Source organism: Geotrypetes seraphini, chromosome 11 (genome assembly GCF_902459505.1).
Source record: "Geotrypetes seraphini chromosome 11, aGeoSer1.1, whole genome shotgun sequence".
Lineage (NCBI taxonomy): Eukaryota > Metazoa > Chordata > Amphibia > Gymnophiona > Dermophiidae > Geotrypetes > Geotrypetes seraphini.
In genome coordinates, this window is record NC_047094.1 from 112530066 (window position 1) to 112549780 (window position 19715).

Below are 19715 nucleotides of genomic sequence, written 5' to 3' on the forward strand. Positions count from 1 at the left end.
TAACTGTGCCTCGTCACCAGTCCACACAAAAAGAACATCATCGATAAAACGTTTCCACAATTTAATATATTTGTAATATTCAGACCTATACACTAATGTACTTTCAAATCTGGCCATGTATAAACATGCCAGAGTTGGTGCAACCGCAGCGCCCATAGCTACCCCCTTCGTCTGGAGATAAACATTATTTTCAAACTTAAAATAGTTATTGAATAAAGCAATATCTGCCAATTGATTTATCATGTTCTGTTTGTCTTGTGTTATATTAAGTTGAGTAGAGTAAGACTGCACTATGGACGCTGCGGCCTCCTGGGGTACATTAGTGTATAGGGCCACCACATCTGCTGTTACTAATATAGCTTCTTGAGGGACAAACATATAAAACAGACCTTCAACTATTTGCAAAATATGCGCTGTATCCTTCACATAGGAGGGAGCCAAGGGAGCCAACGCACAAATGATCACATGGATGAAGCACTTTATGAATGTATGAAAGAAAAAGAAAAATATTTTAAAGAAAATAAATAAAGCTGAGATTTTAGATATTTATTGATTATTCCATCCAGCTATTTTGATAATATCTCCCACATTGTTGAGATATAGAAGACAGTGCAGCCATATGACCAGTCAAGTGTGGCACCCCCGAGGTTGGATGGACCCCCGAAGGGCCCTCGAAGCTCAATTCGGCACCACAACCAGGGAGAAGGCAGCCAATTTAAAAATAACATCCAACAACCCTACACTAAACCAGGGAAAGACTGCACAAGCTTACCATCTCCACCTACTGGAGACAGAGCAGACTGATTGTACTTGGGACTGCACAGCCCACTTGTACTACAACCAGAAGTTTATATCTCAGTCTCCACCTGCTGGTTGTGGTGAGCTATTACCCATCAGTTTCTGTGCCGGTCTGGAGGGACGATAAAGAAACTTGATTTTGTGTAGAAAAGTATGAGCAATAATAATTGTGAACAGCTTACCCTTTCTGTTTATTTTCATCACTGAAGTAGAAGAGGCGAGATGCATGGAAAAGAAGTTCCACCAGATAGTGTGGTACTAACAGAATTAGGCCCAAGCGATGAAGACTGAAATAACATTTTAAAAAGAAATCATTACAATTTTCCCCCGAACTGTAAAACATTGAGGACATTAATACTACTTAAATACACTTACTTTAGCACATAGGCACCAACTATGTGAGCAATATAAAGGCAAGTATAATACAATTGTCTTGCAATATCTTCCTAAAGAGAAAGGAACAATAAACAGTGAGGAATAAATAGTAAAACATAAAATGTTTATAAACTACTTAAATCTAATTAGCAGAACTGAAACCTTCATTTTGCCTGCATGCAGCTACTTGTATAATACAGGTACTGTAACAGATAATATTTGGTCAGTTTTCTAATTAGAATTGATCTATCTACTCAGGACTTCTTCAACCCTTTAACTGGCAGATGGTGCTACAGCTGCTTTATGTAACTTGAATGAGAGCAACAGTGCCAAGTAACAGGCATTTTGAGATGCAAATCTCCTATAAGAGCCATAGAAACATGTTGTTTCTGAGCAACAATGCCAAATAAAGGGTTAATGGCACATCTTTATTTACCCTAGTCAAATTGGCAGCCAATGACAAAGACAAAGTAATAATTATCCCAGGGGTCAGCAACCTTTTTAAAGCAAAGAACCATTTTATCCTAAATGTTTGACCCAAGATTTATAAAGAGCCACAATGGCTATAAAAGGGAGTTTGAAATATTCCAGGTCTCTCACTCTCCCTTTTTAGGTCTCATCCCTCCCCCCCCCCCCAAACCCATAGCCAAGGCTCTCTCCCTTATCCAGGCACCGACCCTTGATCTCCAACCCACAAGGGCCTACCTAGGTACTGGGTCAAGTGGAAGGAGGCATGTCTTCGGAGCAAGAGCATGGCCTTCTCATAGCACCTCAACCCCACAATGCCCCCACTCTCCTCCACTCTGCCATGTATGGGTAGCCCTCTCCCCTGGGCCTACCGAGGTACCTGGTGGTCCAGCAGGGGTCTTTGTGGAACGAGCACAGCCTTCTATCTCCTCATGGCTGCCTTCTAAAATTGCTGGCGTGACCTTTCGCGGCTTCTCCTGTAGTACCGCAAGCTGCCACGAGAGGTTGTGGCAGCCATTTTAGAAGGCAGCTACGAAGAGGCATGAGTGAGAGGGTTGCGCTCCTGCCACGAAGACCCCCGCTGGACCATAGGAATCTCGGTAGGTCTGGGGGGGGCCTTTCTATACATGGAAGAAAAGCCACAGATACATGGGAGAAGAGCCGTATGTGGCTTGCGAGCCACAGTATCCATCATCCACGTTTATTCTACTGTTAACTAACAAGTTAGCAGAATGATTAACAATAGCAAATAAATATTAGGTTCTTACTTAAGTAATCTTCTTTCTAGTGCAGAGTTTCTCAACATGCTGTACACGTACCCCAGGGGTATGCGGTGCCGGTGCTGTATGTCTCCCAACTTTCTGGTGCCAGCGCGTATCTCCCGCCTTCTTTGTCTTCTCTCCCCAGCCTCCCTCCCACCCCCCACCCCCAAGACCAGCAGCGGCAGCTCACTGTGTAAGTAACTTCCCCACACAGCTGCCTGCTAGTGTTAGTTTAGCTGAAGATTCCATCAGGCAGCCTCAGGCCTTTGCTAGGCCGGCCCACCTACAACGAAAGAGGAAGTTGAATCTTCGGTGTGAGCCAGCCTAGCAATGGCCTCAAGGCTGCCTGAAAGAATCGCCGGCTCAACAGTACCTCTCCTCTCCCTAGTGGCAGCTCACTGCGTGCTTTTAACTTCCCCATACAGCAGCCACTAGAACTAGAAACAGCAACATCACTTGAAGGAGAACTGCAACTAATAATCCCAAAAGGACAGGGCAAACACTGTTGGATTTTGATTACAATAAGATCCTTCAATCATGTCCCCACAGCTCGTCAGCTATGCCAGATGAACCAAACGCCGCTGTTCTTATAAATTTCCCCAACAATGAGATACCACAGAAAAAAACAAACAAACACTGTACACTTCGAGAAAGAAATCACCAAACACAAACGACAGGGCGAGGTCTGTGCCGGTCTGGAGGGACTAAAAGAAAGAAAATGAGTAGGTAAGAACCTAATTTCTCCTTCTTTATTGTCCCTCCAGACCAGCACAGAAAGTGATGGGACGTACCAAAGCAGTACCCATCACAGGTGGCACCGCCGAAGGGCCGCCACAAGAACACGCTCACTGAACACTGTGTCCCGATGCGCCTGAATGTCCACACGGTAGTGCCAAACAAAGGAATGGAGAGAAGATCAAACCACAGCCTTACAGATATCCACCAGATGTACAAGAGAAGACTCATCCCAAGAAGCTGCCTGACCCTGAGCGGAATGAGCTTTGAGAAATTCCAGAACAGGCTTCTTTTGAAGAAGGTATGCCAAAGCGATAGCCTCCTTGATCCATGTTTCCCAGGCAAAATAGCAGAGCTTCCCATCAAAAAGCCCGCCAAAAAGACTCCCCAAAAGCCTGCAGCGGCAAAGAGGCCTGAACAGACTCATCTGATAAAACAGGCAATCTGGCAGCAGTGATAAGGGAGTCCCCAGCACTATCGGTGGTAAGGGAAACATTTCCCTGACCACTGGTGGCTGGGAGTCCCTGTGTGGGCGGTAGGGGAAGCTCAGGCTTCCCCACTTCCTGCTGCCAACAAACGGTGCATGTGCGAAGGGGAACCCTGCTTGCAGGTATCTGAAGCAGACGAGGATTCCCCTTTGCGGCAGCTGGTGCATACGCTACATCAACCACGTGCCAAAACACAATGAGCACTTAAGCTTCTGAAAAGTGCTCATTGCAAAACCACTACAAGGGAAATTAAAGTGCCAGTTAGCAATAAAAAACAATTAAACTTAATTGAAGGCTTCCCTTCAGACCGGCACTGCTTCAGGCTCTCAAAGCTATATGCCTTACCTGAATATGGATAACAAGGCTTACAGCTGAGGCACCTCTAAAAAAAAAAATTGGGGGGAGGTGGGGGAAATGGGGCAAGGGACTCAACCAGTTGAGTGTGGCACCTCCGAGGTCAGACAGACCCCCGAAAAGGTTCCCCAAGCTCAAACCGGCACCACAAACAGGGACAAGAAGGCCACTTTAAACAAAATCCAACAGCCCTACACTAACCCAGGTAAAGACTGCACAGGCTTACCACCTCCACCTGCTGGAGACTGAGAACAGACCGACTGTATTTGGGACTGCACAGCCCACTTATACTATAGCCAGCACTCAGTGTCTCAGTCTCCACCTGCTGGCAGAGGAATGTAAATCCATCAGTTGCTGTCTAGAGGGACAATAAAGAATGGGCTATAAAAATGGGTTATAAATTAATAAATTGACACTGAACGATAAACAGCAGCAAAAAGGATTCTCAAAGATAGCAGGCATCCTAGTAACTCTACCTAAGCCTGGTACCTTTTTGCAGAAATCAGTAACTACATAAAATAGGCTAGCAAAAATATTTCAAAATAGCTCCAACCAAACTTTGTTAGGATGATTTCTTTTCATTATTACCTTGACAGATTCAGTGCCCCAAGGTATACCTCAGGATCTCATCTCCCATCCTCCTCATTACCAGAAAATGTTATTTCCCAGTAACTATTAAGTAAAACATTCAGATAATTTAAAAAAAATTAAAAAGTTCCAGCAGATTCAAAGTTGTATTAGAAAAATACTAATTTCTATAATTTCAAATCCAAAATCCAGTTGTGGTTCTTTTCCCGTTTCCATAATATCTGTATTTGTAAAATGTATACCACTCTGATTTGTTTTGAAGAGCAGTATATCAAATCTCATTGAACTAAACTAGTGCTTTTAAAATTCATGACATGAGAAAACATCTTAGTATATCATTAACAGTAGTTAAGCATAGTCTCTGTATAAAGCTGGCAATCTGGTACATTCAAAAGGAAATATCTATTTCTTCATTATGCAGTATTGAATGGCTTACAATATATAGATGTAAGTTACCGTATATACTCAAATATAAGTAGATCCGAATATAAGTCGAGACCCCTATTCCCCCCCCAAAAAGGAGGATAAATGGTTGACTTGAATATAAGATGGGGGCTTAATATTCAAGTGCCATGCTAGGATCTGCACCGAGTGTACCCTCCCTCACGCCCTCCCATTGCAGGCTCTGCACCCAGCCCCCTTCCCTCCCTTTCCTACCAGGCTCTGCAGCCAGCTCCCCTCACTCCCTGCCAGGCTCTGCATCCTGTCCCACCTTCCTGCCCTGTACCCTCTTCTCTCCCGGTGGTCTAATGGTAGGCTTGGACAGGAGGGATTCCTCCCGTCTCCCGACCCAGCCGATTCTAAAAAAAATTTTTACCCTCACCCCCCACATACCTTTATTCACATCCCTGATAGTCCAGCAGGTGTATGGGCAGAAGAGAGCTTTCCGCACTCCTGCCCCACGCTGAGCCCCTCCCACTCAGGATGACTGCTTCAGATCTTGCGGCCAGCAGTGCACCCAGCACAAGGGAGCTCAGAAAGCTCGCCCCTGCATTCCGGGTGTGCTGCTGGCTGCGAGATCTGAGGCAGCCATCCAGGGAGGGAGGGGCAGGAGCACAGAAAGCTCTCTCCTGCCCATACACTGCTGAACCACCAGGGATGGGAAAAAAGGTACGCAGGGAGTAAAAGAATTGTTAGAATCAGCCAGGAGGGATCCCCCCTGTCCCGGGCTACCAGGTCATACGGCAGGGCAGCAGAGCCCTGTAGCAAGTCCGGGAGGGGGGCAAAAATCTCATCCTATATTCGAGTATATACAGTAATGTCGAGATCAGTGAAATAAGATTGACCTAAACAGTAGACAGAAAAACATTTAGCCATACCTTCCGAACCTTTTGAAAATATAATTCCGGCAATGCATGGAGCCAGTAAGCTATTTGGCAGATGTAGAAAAACTTTACCTGAAAACTAAACAATTAGTTAAGTTAGAAGGCAGAAGCAAAGTCTAACTCACTTTCTTCTAAAGAAAAATAAGCCAATGTTAACGTGTCTGCACCTCTCAAAGCATTTATAAGGATTCAGCAAGTACTGAATGTTTGGTTTCTGCATTTTGCATTCAAAGTTCTGCAAAGAGAAATTAACCCTACAGACATGAATATCATGAAAACCAACTCAGGAGTACTAATATGATACTATTTAAGGAAAGGAAAATTAAAGCCCTGGAAACAAAAATTTGTTAGTCTTATGAACAGTATTTTTATCCAATTTCAATGACTATTTCTTCTTACTTGTTTTATATAGTGTCAATATTATTAGACCTTGAGAAAAATTAGAATTTACATGGGTTACCATGTTTTCTCACAATGCTCTTGCTCACTCTGTCATACTGTTTCCCGTCTTTGTTCTCTACACCATACTGTGTCTGCCATATTACAATCTCTCATACCATATTTATCACATAATGTGGCTGTATCATATTTTCCATGCTATGCTTCATCATGTACGCTTGCCTTAACACTTTTGCCAAGTCGTGTCAAGCTATGTCAGCCATGCTTAGAAACATATGTTTAACATGCAATGTTCTGCCATACTATGCTTGCCATACCATGTTTAACACATTATTTTACCTTGATTATTAACCATATATAGGTTAAATATATATAGGCTACTGCTCGAGCCACAATTCTTTATATCTCGTTCAAAAAGATTATAAAAGCTTTTATAATAAAAGAGTTTTATTATGGAACTCAAGCGCTAACAGTTGTACTGCCAATAGAGCACGTCTTGGCGTATAACTTTAATGTGAGCCATCATAGGTCCTTTTTACTCTTTTATTATTCTCTTTAAGTTTTACTTTTATTTTTGCTGTAACTATTTACTATGTTTATTATAAATATCCTCTTATGTCATTATTGTAATAGTACTTAGCTTGTGAGTAGATTTACTACACAGCCATCTGAAAACAACGACGGAAGATCCGTTTCGCTCTCTCAATTTGCAACAGAGCTTTTTTTTTTATTCTTTATTCATTTTTACATCTTACAAGTACTTTAGTTAGATTGTGAGCCTTCGGGACAGTAAGGGAATTTTTCAAGTACCTTTCTTATTTCTAATCTTAATGTATATTTTCTGTAAACCGCTTAGAACCTAACGGATGTAGCGGTATATAAGAAATAAATTACATTACATTACATTACATTACAACAAATGTATCAGAAAATATCATTTGAACTTATACAATAACATTTGATTAGTTTTCATGTACAACTTAAATTATAGAATTTAAACCCTCCCCCCTATCCCTACTAATTCATATATCATATAATATAATATATTATATAATATTTCTAATACTCTAAACATTTAATATTATATCAAATCAAAAAACCCTCCCTCCCCATCCCTCACTTTACAATTGTATTAATAAGGGAAAAATGATATTTACTCATCACTATATTCTATTAATGGACCCCAAACCTCCTGAAATTTATTGAAATTTCCTTTTTGCATAGCTAATGTTCTTTCCATCTTATATATATGACACAAAGAGTTCCACCAAAAATTGTAGTTAAGTCTACTCCAATTTTTCCAATTAAATGAACATAAGAACATAAGAAGCGCCATCTCCGGAACAGACCCTAGGTCCATCAAGTCTGGTGATCCGCACACGTGGAGGCCCCGCCAGGTGTACCCTGGCATAGTTTTGGTCTCCATATCGCTCCAAGCTTCTCGTAAAGAGAAATGCATCTAGCCTACCCCTACCCATGTCACTTCATGCCACTCATAAGGAGATGTACATCTCTAACTTACCCTTAAATCCTAGAATGGTGGATTCCGCAATTACCTCTTCTGGGAGAGCATTCCAGGTGTCCACCACTCGTTGTGTGAAGCAGAACTTCCTGATATTTGTCTTGAACTTGTCCCCCCTTAGCTTCAGCCCATGTCCTCTTGTCCGTGCCACATTGGACATTGTAAATAACTTTTTTTCTGCTCTATCTTGTCGATTCCTTTCAGTATTTTGAATGTCTCGATCATATCCCCTCGTAGTCTCCTTTTCTCAAGGGAGAACAACCCCAGTCTCTTAAGTCTTTCCTCGTAATCCAGGTTCTCCATACCTTTCACCAGCTTTGTTGCTCGTCTCTGCACCCTCTTTAGCAGTATGATATCCTTCTTTAGCAGTATTCCAAGTGTGGTCTGACCATCGCTCTATAAAGCGGCATTATGACTTTCTCCGATCTACTCGTGATTCCCTTCTTTATCATGCCTAGCATTCTATTCGCGTTCTTCGCTGCCGCCGCACATTGCACCAACGGCTTCAGTGTACTATCAATTAATACTCCCAGGTCCTTTTCCTGTTCAGATTTTCATAGACTTGCACCTGACATACTATACTTGTGTTCTTTATTTTTTCTGCCTAAGTGCATCACTTTGCATTTTTCTACATTAAACTTCATCTGCCATTTATCTACCCAATTCTCCAATCGGCTCAAGTCACTCTGGAGTTCTTCACTGTCCTTCTGCGATTTGATGGCCCGGCATAGCTTTGTGCCATCTGCAAACTTGATGATTTCACTGGATGTTCCATCCTCTAGGTAAGGGGTGTCCAATGTCGGTCCTCGAGGGCCGCAGTCCAGTCAGATTTTCAGGATTTCCCCAATGAATATACATGAGGTCTATTTGCATGCACTGCTTTCATTGTATGCTAATAGATCTCATGGATATTCATTGGGGAAATCCTGAAAACCCGACTGGATTGCGGCCCTCGAGGACCGACATTGGAAACCCCTGCTCTAGGTCATTGATGAAGATATTAAATAAGATGGGCCCAAGTACCGAGCCCTGGGGCACACCGCTAGTCACATTTTCCCAGTCCGAGAACTTCCCATTTATGCCCACTCTCTGCCTTCTGTTTTCCAGCCATTTGCCTATCCATCTTAGTATATCTCCTTCTATTCCATGGCCCTGCAGTTTCCTGAGGAGTCTTACATGTGGAACTTTGTCGAACGCTTTCTGAAAATCCAAGTATATAATATCCACTGGTTCTCCATTATCATGTAATTTGTTGAATGGCTAAACCTGTAATAATAAGTAATAACCCTCTCTAAGACATCGGAGGTGACTAGCGGAGTGCCGCAGGGCTCAGTCCTGGGACCATCCCTTTTTAACATATTCATAAGGGACTTGACCCGAGGGCTTCAGGGAAAAATAGCGCTGTTTGCAGACGACGCCAAACTGTGTAATACAGTAGGTGAAAGCGATCTCACGGATGGTATGGCGCAGGATCTGATCAAGTTGGAAAACTGGTCCTCAACATGGCAGCTGGGCTTCAACGCAAAGTGTAAGGTGATGCATCTCGGCAGCAGAAATCCATGCAGAACATACACCTTGAATGGAGAAACACTAGCTACGACCTCAGAAGAACGGGACTTGGGAGTAATCATCAGTGCAGACATGAAGGCTGCCAAACAAGTAGAGAAGGCCTCATCCAGGGCAAGGCGGATGATGGGATGTATCAATAGAAGCTTCGTCAGCCATAAACCTGAAGTCATAATGCCACTGTACAGAACCATGCTGAGACCTCATCTGGAGTACTGTGTGCAATTCTGGAGGCCACATTACCGTAAAGATATACTTCGAGCTGAGTCAGTCCAGTGAATGGCCACTAGGATGGTCTCCGGACTCAAGGGTCTCTCATACGAGGAAAGACTGGGCAAGTTGCAGCTCAACTCTCTGGAGGAGCGCAGGGAGAGGGGTGACATGATTGAGACATTTAAGTACGTCACAGGTCGTGTCGAGGTGGAAAACGACATATTCTTTCCTAAGTGATCTTCAGTCACAAGAGGGCACCCGCTCAAACTCAGAGGAGGGAGATTTGGTGGTGACACCAGGAAGTATTTCTTTACAGAAAGGGTGGTGGATCACTGGAACAAACTACCGGTGCAGGTGATCAAGGCCACTAGCGTGCTCGACTTTAAGAATAAATGGGACATCCACGTGGGATCTCTACGTGGGTCGAGCAGCACTCTGACTTAATGGCAGACTTGATGGGATATAGCCCTTTTCTGCCATCATCTTTCTATGTTTCTTTCTATTTTTTGCAGAAATTTGATGTTTTTCCTCATTGACATTCCAAATAAAATAGAATCATATGATAAAGCCACCGGATTTTCTAGTAAAGAATTTATTTGGCCCCATATCGATTTCCAAAAAGCCAAAGTGAATGGACAATAAAATAATAAATGATCTAGAGTCCCTGCCCCAAGATGACAATATCAACATCCATTAGACTTAGAGCTATCCAATTTTTGTAAACGAACAGGGGTCCAGAATGCTCTATGCAACAGAAAAAACCAAGTTTGTCTCATAGAAGCCGACATTGTACATCTTATCCTCCAAGACCAAATCCGTGGCCATTGAGATGCAGTAATTTGATGTTTTATCTCAATGCTCCAAATGTCCCTCAGACCAGTTTTCGATTTTTGCTTCTTCAGGCGCACTATAGTTGATTTTATCAGCACAAAAAAATCACCTTTAAGATTTTCCTCCCCTTTCCCCATCCCTCCCCTTTGAAGAAATAAAAGGGAAATGGCTCTTAGATATCTGCCCTCAAGAAAAAAAGATAGAAAGCTGCGGAGGGGATCCTACGCCAGCTTTTATAATCTTTTTGAATGAGATATAAAGAATTGTGGCTTGAGCAGTAGCCTATATATAAATACATACATACATACAAATACAGCATTGCTCCTTCTCTTTTCCTTCCCTTCTACCCACTCACTCTATCTTCCCCTACCCCTAGTGCAGTACTGTTCCTTCTCTTTCCTCACCTATGCCCAGCCAGCATCATCCTCTCTAGCCCAGCACTGGCCTTTATTCTATTCCCTTCCTTCCACCAACCCAGCATCACCTCTTATCTCTTTATCTGCCTGGCTTAACTCCAACCCTTTTTCTCCCCAAACCACTGCTGCCACTGCCATGCCGCTAGGCCAGCAGCAGTAATAAAAGATGTTCCAGTAATAAGCACTGGGGAGAATTCAAGCCCATGTGCTTGTGAAAGCTCTGCTGGTCCCGCCACCCCCTCCCCAAACTCCCCTCCCACAACATATGAGCAGCCTGAGAAGATGTAGTTCTAATACAGCCTACATGAGAACAAGAGCTTAAAGGCTCCCAGTGCTTATTACTGAAGTTTCTTAAATTGCTGCCGCAGGCCTGACAGAATGGCAGCAGAGGGGGGGGGAAGGGGAGGAGGGGAGGAGGAGAATTGTCCCATCATCCTACTGCTCTCTCAGTAGAGTGCCAGTGCAAAAGGTAATAAACAGTCATGACAACTTTTGGTGACCCAGCCCCCACCCTGATAGGCATATCATGTTTATTATGTTGTTATCAGCCTTAATTTAGGTGTACATGTGCAAACTGCTAAATACAATAAACCAGGAAACCTACAACTTAGAAATTGATTGTATGGAGAAACTGAAGTTTAAGTGCAATAAATTTGAATAATCTACATGTTACACACAGTATACTGAAATGAGACTGAAAATTTAAACCCATGATCCGTCACAAATAAAGATAAGAACACAATATCCAAAAATTGCATCTGGCTACCAGTTACCTTCAGAATATAGTACAAAGTTTTAATGATTTGTCTCCAATTTCTGTATGGAAATATTCCAGAATTATTTAAAAATAATATATCTAGTTATATTCCAAAAAGATCTTTGCGTTCTGAGAACTTGGCTCTACTGAAGATGACTATGAACCCAAGGTTGATCGATACTGGTACAAAGACCTTTTGTTGGTTGGAACTCTCTGGTAGGATATATACGGAACTGTTGTGAGAGGGGTATGTTTAAAAAATTATTTAAAACACAGTTTGCTGATGCTTTTTTTTAAAACATTTCTTTTTTTGGTAAACCTAATGAATCATTTATGATCCACAGATACGCTATTATTATGTGTCTATGACATGCTATTAATTTTTATCTATGTCTCTTAAGCACTGTTTTTAAGCAAAGCTATGTTAGTATTTTTTAGCTATGATTTTTAAGGCTTGTTTGTATGTTTATTTTACTGTTTTAAAATTATGTATGTATATCCTGTTAACCGTTTAGTTATAAATGGTATAGCAATTTTTTTTATTATTTTTTTTAATTCTTTATTCATTTTCAAATCTTACAACAAGTGTACAATAATCAATCAGAAAAATTTTTAACAAATCACTTGGCAATTTTTAAAATACATAAATAAATATGGTTAAGTGTTTGCTTACTTACAACATATGAATATGGGGATAATCCTCCCACAAGAGGGTAGGATTTGTTGTATATGGCTCCTGAAACAGAATTGTAAAAGAAAAAAAAAATCATTTAAGAAATTACTGCTCTTCGATGTTTTTATTAATACACAATATAAATAAATATAAATTACTTACTGCAGATATAATGCTTGTTCCCCAAGCAAATGAAATCAAATAGAAAAAAGCAAGCTGCCCTGATTCATTGAACTTGCTGTGTTTTGTTTTTGACAAATGGAGACGTCTATTAATTTTCTGGAAAAAATATATATGGCAAATCATAAACCACTAGCAGATCACTTCAAAAAACAATTTATTAAATTTCATAAGGAACAAAGAATGCAACTCATCTATGTTACTGATTTAATTTACTAATTACAAATAACATGATATGAATAGCAAAGTTACTCACCTGTAGGAGGTGTTCACTGAGGACAGCAGGCATATATTCATGTGAGTGACAATCATCTACGAATCTAAGCATAACAGCCAAAAAGTATACTCTGACTTTAAAACTAAGACCTTCCATACTGCGTGCGTGTTGGTGCCTTCCCACCCAACATCAGCTTGCAGGACCTGCAATTTAGTAAGAAAGCTAAGAAGCCAACTAGGAGAGATGGGAGGGTCGTGAGAATATATGCCTGCTATCCTTGGAGAACACATGCTACATGTGAGTAACTTTGCTTTCTCCAAGGACAAGCAGGAGCATGTTTACAGTTCAATGTGTAGAGTACTACTTCACCAGGATGTGAATGTGGTCTTGGAAAGAAGACAGGTAGAACTATGGACTGGTTGAGATAAAACCCCAAGACAACCATTGGGAAAACTTAGGACGTGTGTGAAGGACCATGGTATATCTCAAACTGTGTGTCGAAGTAGTGTGCCTCCTGAGATTCCCAAGTGTGTGTGCACACTGAGGAAGAGAGGCACCTGCCAACTGACTTCCCTACGCGGTACAGCACCAGAGCTGCCTGAATCACCAAAGGCCTGCATGTTTCCCCCTTCTCTCTAGCATCCTCTGGCTTCCCCCCTGGCCTCCTGGTCTCACCTTTAAAGCTAATTACAGCAGCCTGCAGAGGATCGCCAGTAGATAAAATGTCATCAAGCGACATCCACGCACTTCTGGGTCCTTCAAGCCGTGGCTACTACCTTTAGTGTGCCCTGGCTCGAGAAAGTTTGAGAAAAACTGGTATATAGGATGGATCTGACACAAACACTTGAAGTTCACTAACCTGGAGTGCAGATGTAATAGCCACAAGGAAAACTACTTTCCAAGTGAGATGTTTGAGAGGTAAGTGAGAGTGGTTCAAAAAGAGGCTTCATTAGAGTAGAAAGTACAACATTAAGGTCCCAAGCAATAGGAAGTGGTTTGAGAGGTGACTTGGCATGGTAAAGGCCTTTCATGAAACTGGAAACCAATGGACGTACAGATAATGGTTTTTTGTCCAATGGAATATGAAAAGCACTAATTGCACTAAGGTTACACCAGTCTGTGAAGCGAGTCCACTTGAAAAAATAACAATGTTGAGTGGAAAGTTTTCTAGAAGCTTCAATGATAGCTGACACTGGATCAGATAGTGCGAAAGTATCTACTGGTGGGACTGAGATACTTTGCTGTGAGTGCTAATGAATGTAGATTGGGGTGAAGGAGAGATCCTTCTGTCTGTGTAAGCAGTGTTGGAAAGGTATGAAGTGTGATGGACTCCTGTTCACTGAGTTGTAGGATGAGAGGGAACCATAATTGATGTGACCACCAAGGTGCTATGAGAATCATAGTAGCCTGTTCTTGGCGAAGTTTGAGTAGAGTCTTCCTGACCAGAGGAACTTGAGAGAAACATAAAGAAACTTGCCCCACCAGTCAAGGAAAAAGGCATCTGACTCTAAATGATTGGGAGTATAGAGTCTAGAACACGAGAGTGGAAGTTTGTGGTTGTAGAGGAAAGCAAAGAGATCTACTTCTTGGATGCTATAAGTGTGTCCAATTTGTGTGGAGCCACTGGGATAGAGAGTGTCGATTCACAGTTTTTAAATAAATGCCTCCTTCATAAGTGGAACTTCAAGTCAAGAAGTCAGAACTTCTATGAGTTCTGCTCGAGGCTTTGCCTCAGACTCCATGGTTGATAGGAAACAACTCTCCCATCCGTTTGATTAAAGTTAGTAAAATGAACAAAGTTTAAGTGAACTTTTAACGAAAAAATAAACAGAAGTGGGGGGGGGGCATTGTTGGGAGAAAGCAGTCTTGAGAGAGACTTGGGTGTGCTGGTGGATGCATCACTGAAGCCATCTGCACAATGCGCAGCGGCCTTGAAAAAAGCCAACAGGATGCTGGGCATCATAAAGAGGGGCATAACAACCAGGACGCGGGAAGTCATCATGCCATTGTATCGATCGATGGTGCGTCCTCATCTGGAATACTGCGTTCAATATTGGTCGCCGTACCTCAAGAAAGACATGGCAGTACTTGAGAGAGTCCAAAGGAGAGCAACGAAACTGGTAAGAGGGCTGGAACACTGCCCATACGCCGAGAGGTTGGACAAGCTGGGGCTCTTCTCTCTGGAAAAAAGGAGGCTCAGGGGTGATATGATAGAGACCTTCAAGATCATGAGGGGCATAGAGAGGGTGGATAGGGACAGATTATTCAGGCTGAAGGGGACAACAGGTACGAGGGGGCATTCGGAGAAACTGAAGGGAGATAGGTTCAAAACAAATGCAAGGAAGTTTTTCTTCACCCAAAGGGTCGTGGACACTTGGAATGCGCTACCGGAGGAAGTGATCGGGCAGAGTACGGTACAGGGATTCAAACAGAGACTGGACAGATTCCTGGGGGATAAAGGGATCGTGGGATACTGAGAAAGTATAGAAACCCAACCAGGTCGTGCATGTGCAAGACCGGAGGGCTAGGACTTCGATGGGAAGATAGGACTCATCAGGAAACCAAGGTGGCATGGGGGCCCCTTCTGGTGATTTAGACAGGTCATGACCTGTTTGGGACGCCGCGGGAGCGGACTGCTGGGCGTGATGGACCTATGGTCTGACCCGGCGGAGGCACTGCTTATGTTCTTATGTTCTTAGAGCACCAACAAAAGATTTCTGCTCGGACTGCTTGCAAAAATTGAAACTAAGGTTGTTTACTGTCTCTCACACTAGGGAGGGTGGAGCATGTGTTCAGAAAAAATGTAGATTTCTGCAACACTCAGACTGCAGGTTGGGATTTAACACCTAGCGTATGGAATCTGAAAGAGACGTAACAAATTGCCTTCTAGACCATGCAAGTAAATATTAAACTGAATTTTTCTACTAGAAAGAAGATTATCAAGGTAAGAACCTAATCTCCCCTTTTGGTTCAAAGGGTATAGTAGTCTGGACAGGGAGCTAACAAAGCAGTCTCCAAAACCTAGGGTGGGGCAGATGTACCTGCCCCAAAAGTGCCATCTTTTCGTGCTGCCACATCCATTCTATAAAACAACTTAGTAAAAGAATGGAGTGAGGATCATGTAGCTGCTCTACATATCTCCTCTGGTGGCCCTGCCCAGGACTCCACCCATGAAGAAGCCACTCCTCTTGTGGAATCTGTGGCTGTTTACTACAAACAATGTATACAGAAATAATGGCCATGCAGAACCACCTGAAGATAGTAGCCTTAGAGGCTGCCCTTCCCAGGTGGCTCAAATTTGTCAAAACAAACGATCAGATAGACAAAATTTGTTTGTCACCTCTTAAGTATCAGAGAAGAACACTCTGATCGTCCAGCAATGCTAAAACCTTATCATGTGTGTTTTTGTTGGAAGCCTGGAATGCCAGGAGTTGGACTTCCTGATTAACATGAAATGGCAAAGCTACTTTTGGTAAAGGATGGAACTATGCAGAGACTCTCCAGCCTCCATAAATCTCAGGAAAGGCTCTCTACAAGAGAGCACGTGAAGCTCCAATGCTCTTTTGGTCAAAGTGATGGCCACTAGAAAAACCATCTTGACAGTAGGATCTAGCTGTGACAACTGTTGTAAAGGTTTATACAGGACTTTGCTAAGAGCCTGCAACACAATATTCAGACTCCATGTAGGAAAAGGTTGTTGCATGGAAGGGTGCAAACATAATGCACCTTTGAGAAACCTGGCCACATTCAGATGTGAGAATAGAGAAGTCTTCTCCACTCAATGTCTAAAGCATGAGAGACCTGAAACATGTACCCTGAGGAACCCAATCGTTAAGTCTTTCTGGAGACCATCCTGAAGAAAAGCCAGTGGAGCTCTAAGAAGATAATGTCCTATCCTTCGCACCAGCGTTGAAATGTCTTCCAAGCTTTTGCATAAGCTGCTACTGTTGATGGTTTCTTTGATCTCAGAAGTGTAGCTATGACATTCTTCACATAACCTCTCTCTTCTATGGCTGTGCGCTCAAGAGCCATGCCATAAGCCCAGTATATTCCTCCAGAGCAAATAGTCCCTGGGATAGAAAAGTTGCATGAAGTCGTAGCTTGAGGCACTCATCTCACTGAAGTGTGACTAGATCCAAATACTAGGGGCGAGAGGGCTAGTCCGGTATCAAGAGAAATACTCACCCTTTGTAGTTCACAATTCTCTGAATGACCCGGCCTATCATTGGCTGCCGGGGGAGAGGGGATCATGTATAATAGCTTCTCAGTGGGCCATGATTGTACCAGGGGGTCCATGCTGACGCTTCCTGGATCAAATCTTGGCTGAAGTACCAAAATGCCTTCTCGTCCGCCAACACTACCAGATCGAATGTCGGCTGTCTCTAGTGTCTTACGATGCTGTCAAATGCTCTCTGGGACAGGGACCACTCTCCCAGATCTGGCAACTGAGGTAATCCATTTGTATATTGCTAACTCCTGCCACTTGCCCTGCCATGAAGGCCAATAAGTGATTTTCTGCTTATCTGAACAGTAACTGGGACTCCAACCTCAATGGAGCACTTTTTGTGCACCCCGTCTGTTTACATATGCCACTGCTGTGGTATTGTCTGAAAAGACCCCGACTGCATTGCCCTCCAGGATCTTTCCCAACATTTGTAGGGCTGGATGAATGGCTTTTACTTCCAACTTGTTGATTGACCATTTCCTCTGCGAGGGAGACCCCCTGCCCTGAATTGGATGGTCCTTGCAGTGACCTCCCCAGTCATACAGGCAGGCGTCCATCATGAGTATCACAGGTCTGAATGCAGAGAAGAGCTCCCTTGGAAAGCGAGTCCCCCTGGAGTCACCATTGTAAACTGCAACATGCTTCTGCCGTCCATGTAACACACATGAAGTAAATCGGCTAATTGAGCCCAGCAGGGTAACAGAACATTCTAAAGGGGAAGCAAGTGAGCTTTAGTCCAAGGAATCACCTTTACGGTGGCTACTATAGACTCCAAGACTTGCAAGTAGTGCCCAAGCTATATGGGCTGGCATTGCTAACATTTGCAAAATCGGTTTGCGTAGCTTTTGTTTGAGGTTTCAGAAGAAAAATGTGGTCTTCCGTTGTCCTGAAGAACATTCCTAAGTATTCTAGGTTTTGAGTCAGAACCAGGTTACTTTTCTGGAAACCTTTACTCACTCCAGTTCCTGAAGGAGCTGCATTACCCGAGTCACCACCCTGTGATAAATCTCTTTGGACGAGGGGCTCTGATTAGCCAATCATCCAGGTATGGTTGCATCTGAGACCCGGACTTACACAGGTGGGCTGTTGCCACTACCATCACCTTGGTAAAAGTGTGAGGCACTGTGGCCAACCGGAAAGGCAGCTCTGATAATTGAAAATGTCTCTCCAGCATGTGAAAGCATAGAAGTTTCCAGTGCTCTGGAGAGATGGGAATATACAGTATAGGAAAGCTTATGTCAAATCCAGAGATGCTGCTAAAACTGCGGTATTATCTGATACAGTTTAGTCATGGCCCGGGCCTTCCAGAGAGTCCCAATGCTCCATGAGCATTGAAGTGATCTCTGGATGTGATGGAAAAAATATGAACTGCGACTTGGAACTGGTCAGTAGGGAATGCTGCGAGGTAGATGTTTGCGGGTGTTCTAATTTCAATTCCCGCAGGAACACTGTAATTACCTCCAGCAAATATGTGGGCTTACAAACCATCAGGTCTCTCCCTGGTCTAGTGCTACCACAAACTTTTGGCTAGTGGCACCTGCTAGGGATCTGAATCTTCCAAACCAGAGAACTCTGTGTGTATTGTATTGTATTTATTATATTTGATATACCGCTTATACTTGAGTATTTAAACAGTTTACAAAACTAAATACATTAGGCACTAGACTTCACTCTCTGTCCAGAACGGGCTCACAATCTAAAAGGCATGGAAACAGACCCTAAATCATCCCAGTCCTTCTCCAATTGGATGTTTGGGTCCGAAGAAGCCACTCTACATGGGGGGAACCGGCCCCTGAGGCTTGCAACCACTCTGCGTCTGGCCTTGTGCCATGCCAGCCTGTTTACACTTCAGATAAGCTTCAAACAGTAAATTCACAAAATCAAAATCAAAACCATGCACCAGATCTCTGCAGGTCTGTATCCTGGTCTCTCATCAGTTCTGCAGCGTTTGCGTTTCACCAACGATGCTGCGTTGGCTTATACAGGATCTAGGAGGGACCTGGACCCCAACAGCCAAGCCTCTTGTGACTCCAAACTCTTAGAGGAACCCGAGGGGGCTTAGGCCCATTGCTCCTACCCTCTTCTTATGTGCCTTGTGACATGTGGCGCAGGGATGCTCCTTAGCTGTTCATCCAGATATATCTATGATATAATCATTAAACAAGCTGGGGATTCCAATCTGAATGATTTTAAATAAAATTGAGGTGTTTTGAGCAATAAAAGGATTTTTTAAAAATCAATTTTAAACATACAGTATCAAGAATTAATCTTGTACAGAAAAGAAAGTATTAGCTAAGAACAAATACATAATCTATATCTAGAAAGAAAATACATAAGCTAATCCTTCTCAAGTCCACATAATGGTTGAGATCATTGATCACTAAAACGAAGAAAGAACAGTAAAAGGATTTTAAAGTTAAACTGGGACATTCAATATGGCTGCCATGGCAGCAATTTTGTATTTTTTTTATTTATTTATTATATTTGATATACTGCTTGGTTTGCCACTGAAAATGTCCCCAGGGGAGCAAAAATAAAATTCAAAAAATTGACAGAGGTGTTTCTGGAGCTGGAAAGCCCTAAAACTAAAGTAACCCCAACATTCTGACCTCCCCAATTTTCCTCATTGAAATGAATAGTCTACTCACAGACTGGAGAGATGCCTGCCTGTATTAGGTCTCATATACATCAATCCTACAAGCCCAAAATATCTCAGGGGCTTGTTTCTTTGGACTGCCTTTTAGTCAGGCTCATAGAGCCTGATAAGTAATAGTAGTAAAGCCTGAAATAGGAGTGGGGTGGGTAGGAGCAGAGCAGAACAAAA

General features: G+C 42.8%; 1 protein-coding gene across 4 annotated transcripts in view; it reads right to left on the reverse strand.

The window, feature by feature from the left end:
- Nucleotides 1-19715, reverse strand: part of LOC117369305 (translocating chain-associated membrane protein 1-like 1) — an 86423-nt gene that overhangs the window by 36999 nt on the left and 29709 nt on the right. For all 4 annotated transcript variants that reach the window (XR_004541118.1, XM_033963702.1, XM_033963701.1 and 1 more), the window contains exons 4-8: nucleotides 12432-12548; nucleotides 12274-12332; nucleotides 5887-5971; nucleotides 1174-1244; nucleotides 981-1085 (exon numbers count right to left, since the gene is read on the reverse strand). Coding sequence is in view for 3 of the 4 variants with exons in the window: in XM_033963702.1 (XP_033819593.1) it covers nucleotides 981-1085; nucleotides 1174-1244; nucleotides 5887-5971; nucleotides 12274-12332; nucleotides 12432-12548 (437 nt within the window). In the remaining variant the exon portion in view is untranslated. The remainder of the gene's footprint in view (nucleotides 1-980; nucleotides 1086-1173; nucleotides 1245-5886; nucleotides 5972-12273; nucleotides 12333-12431; nucleotides 12549-19715) is intronic.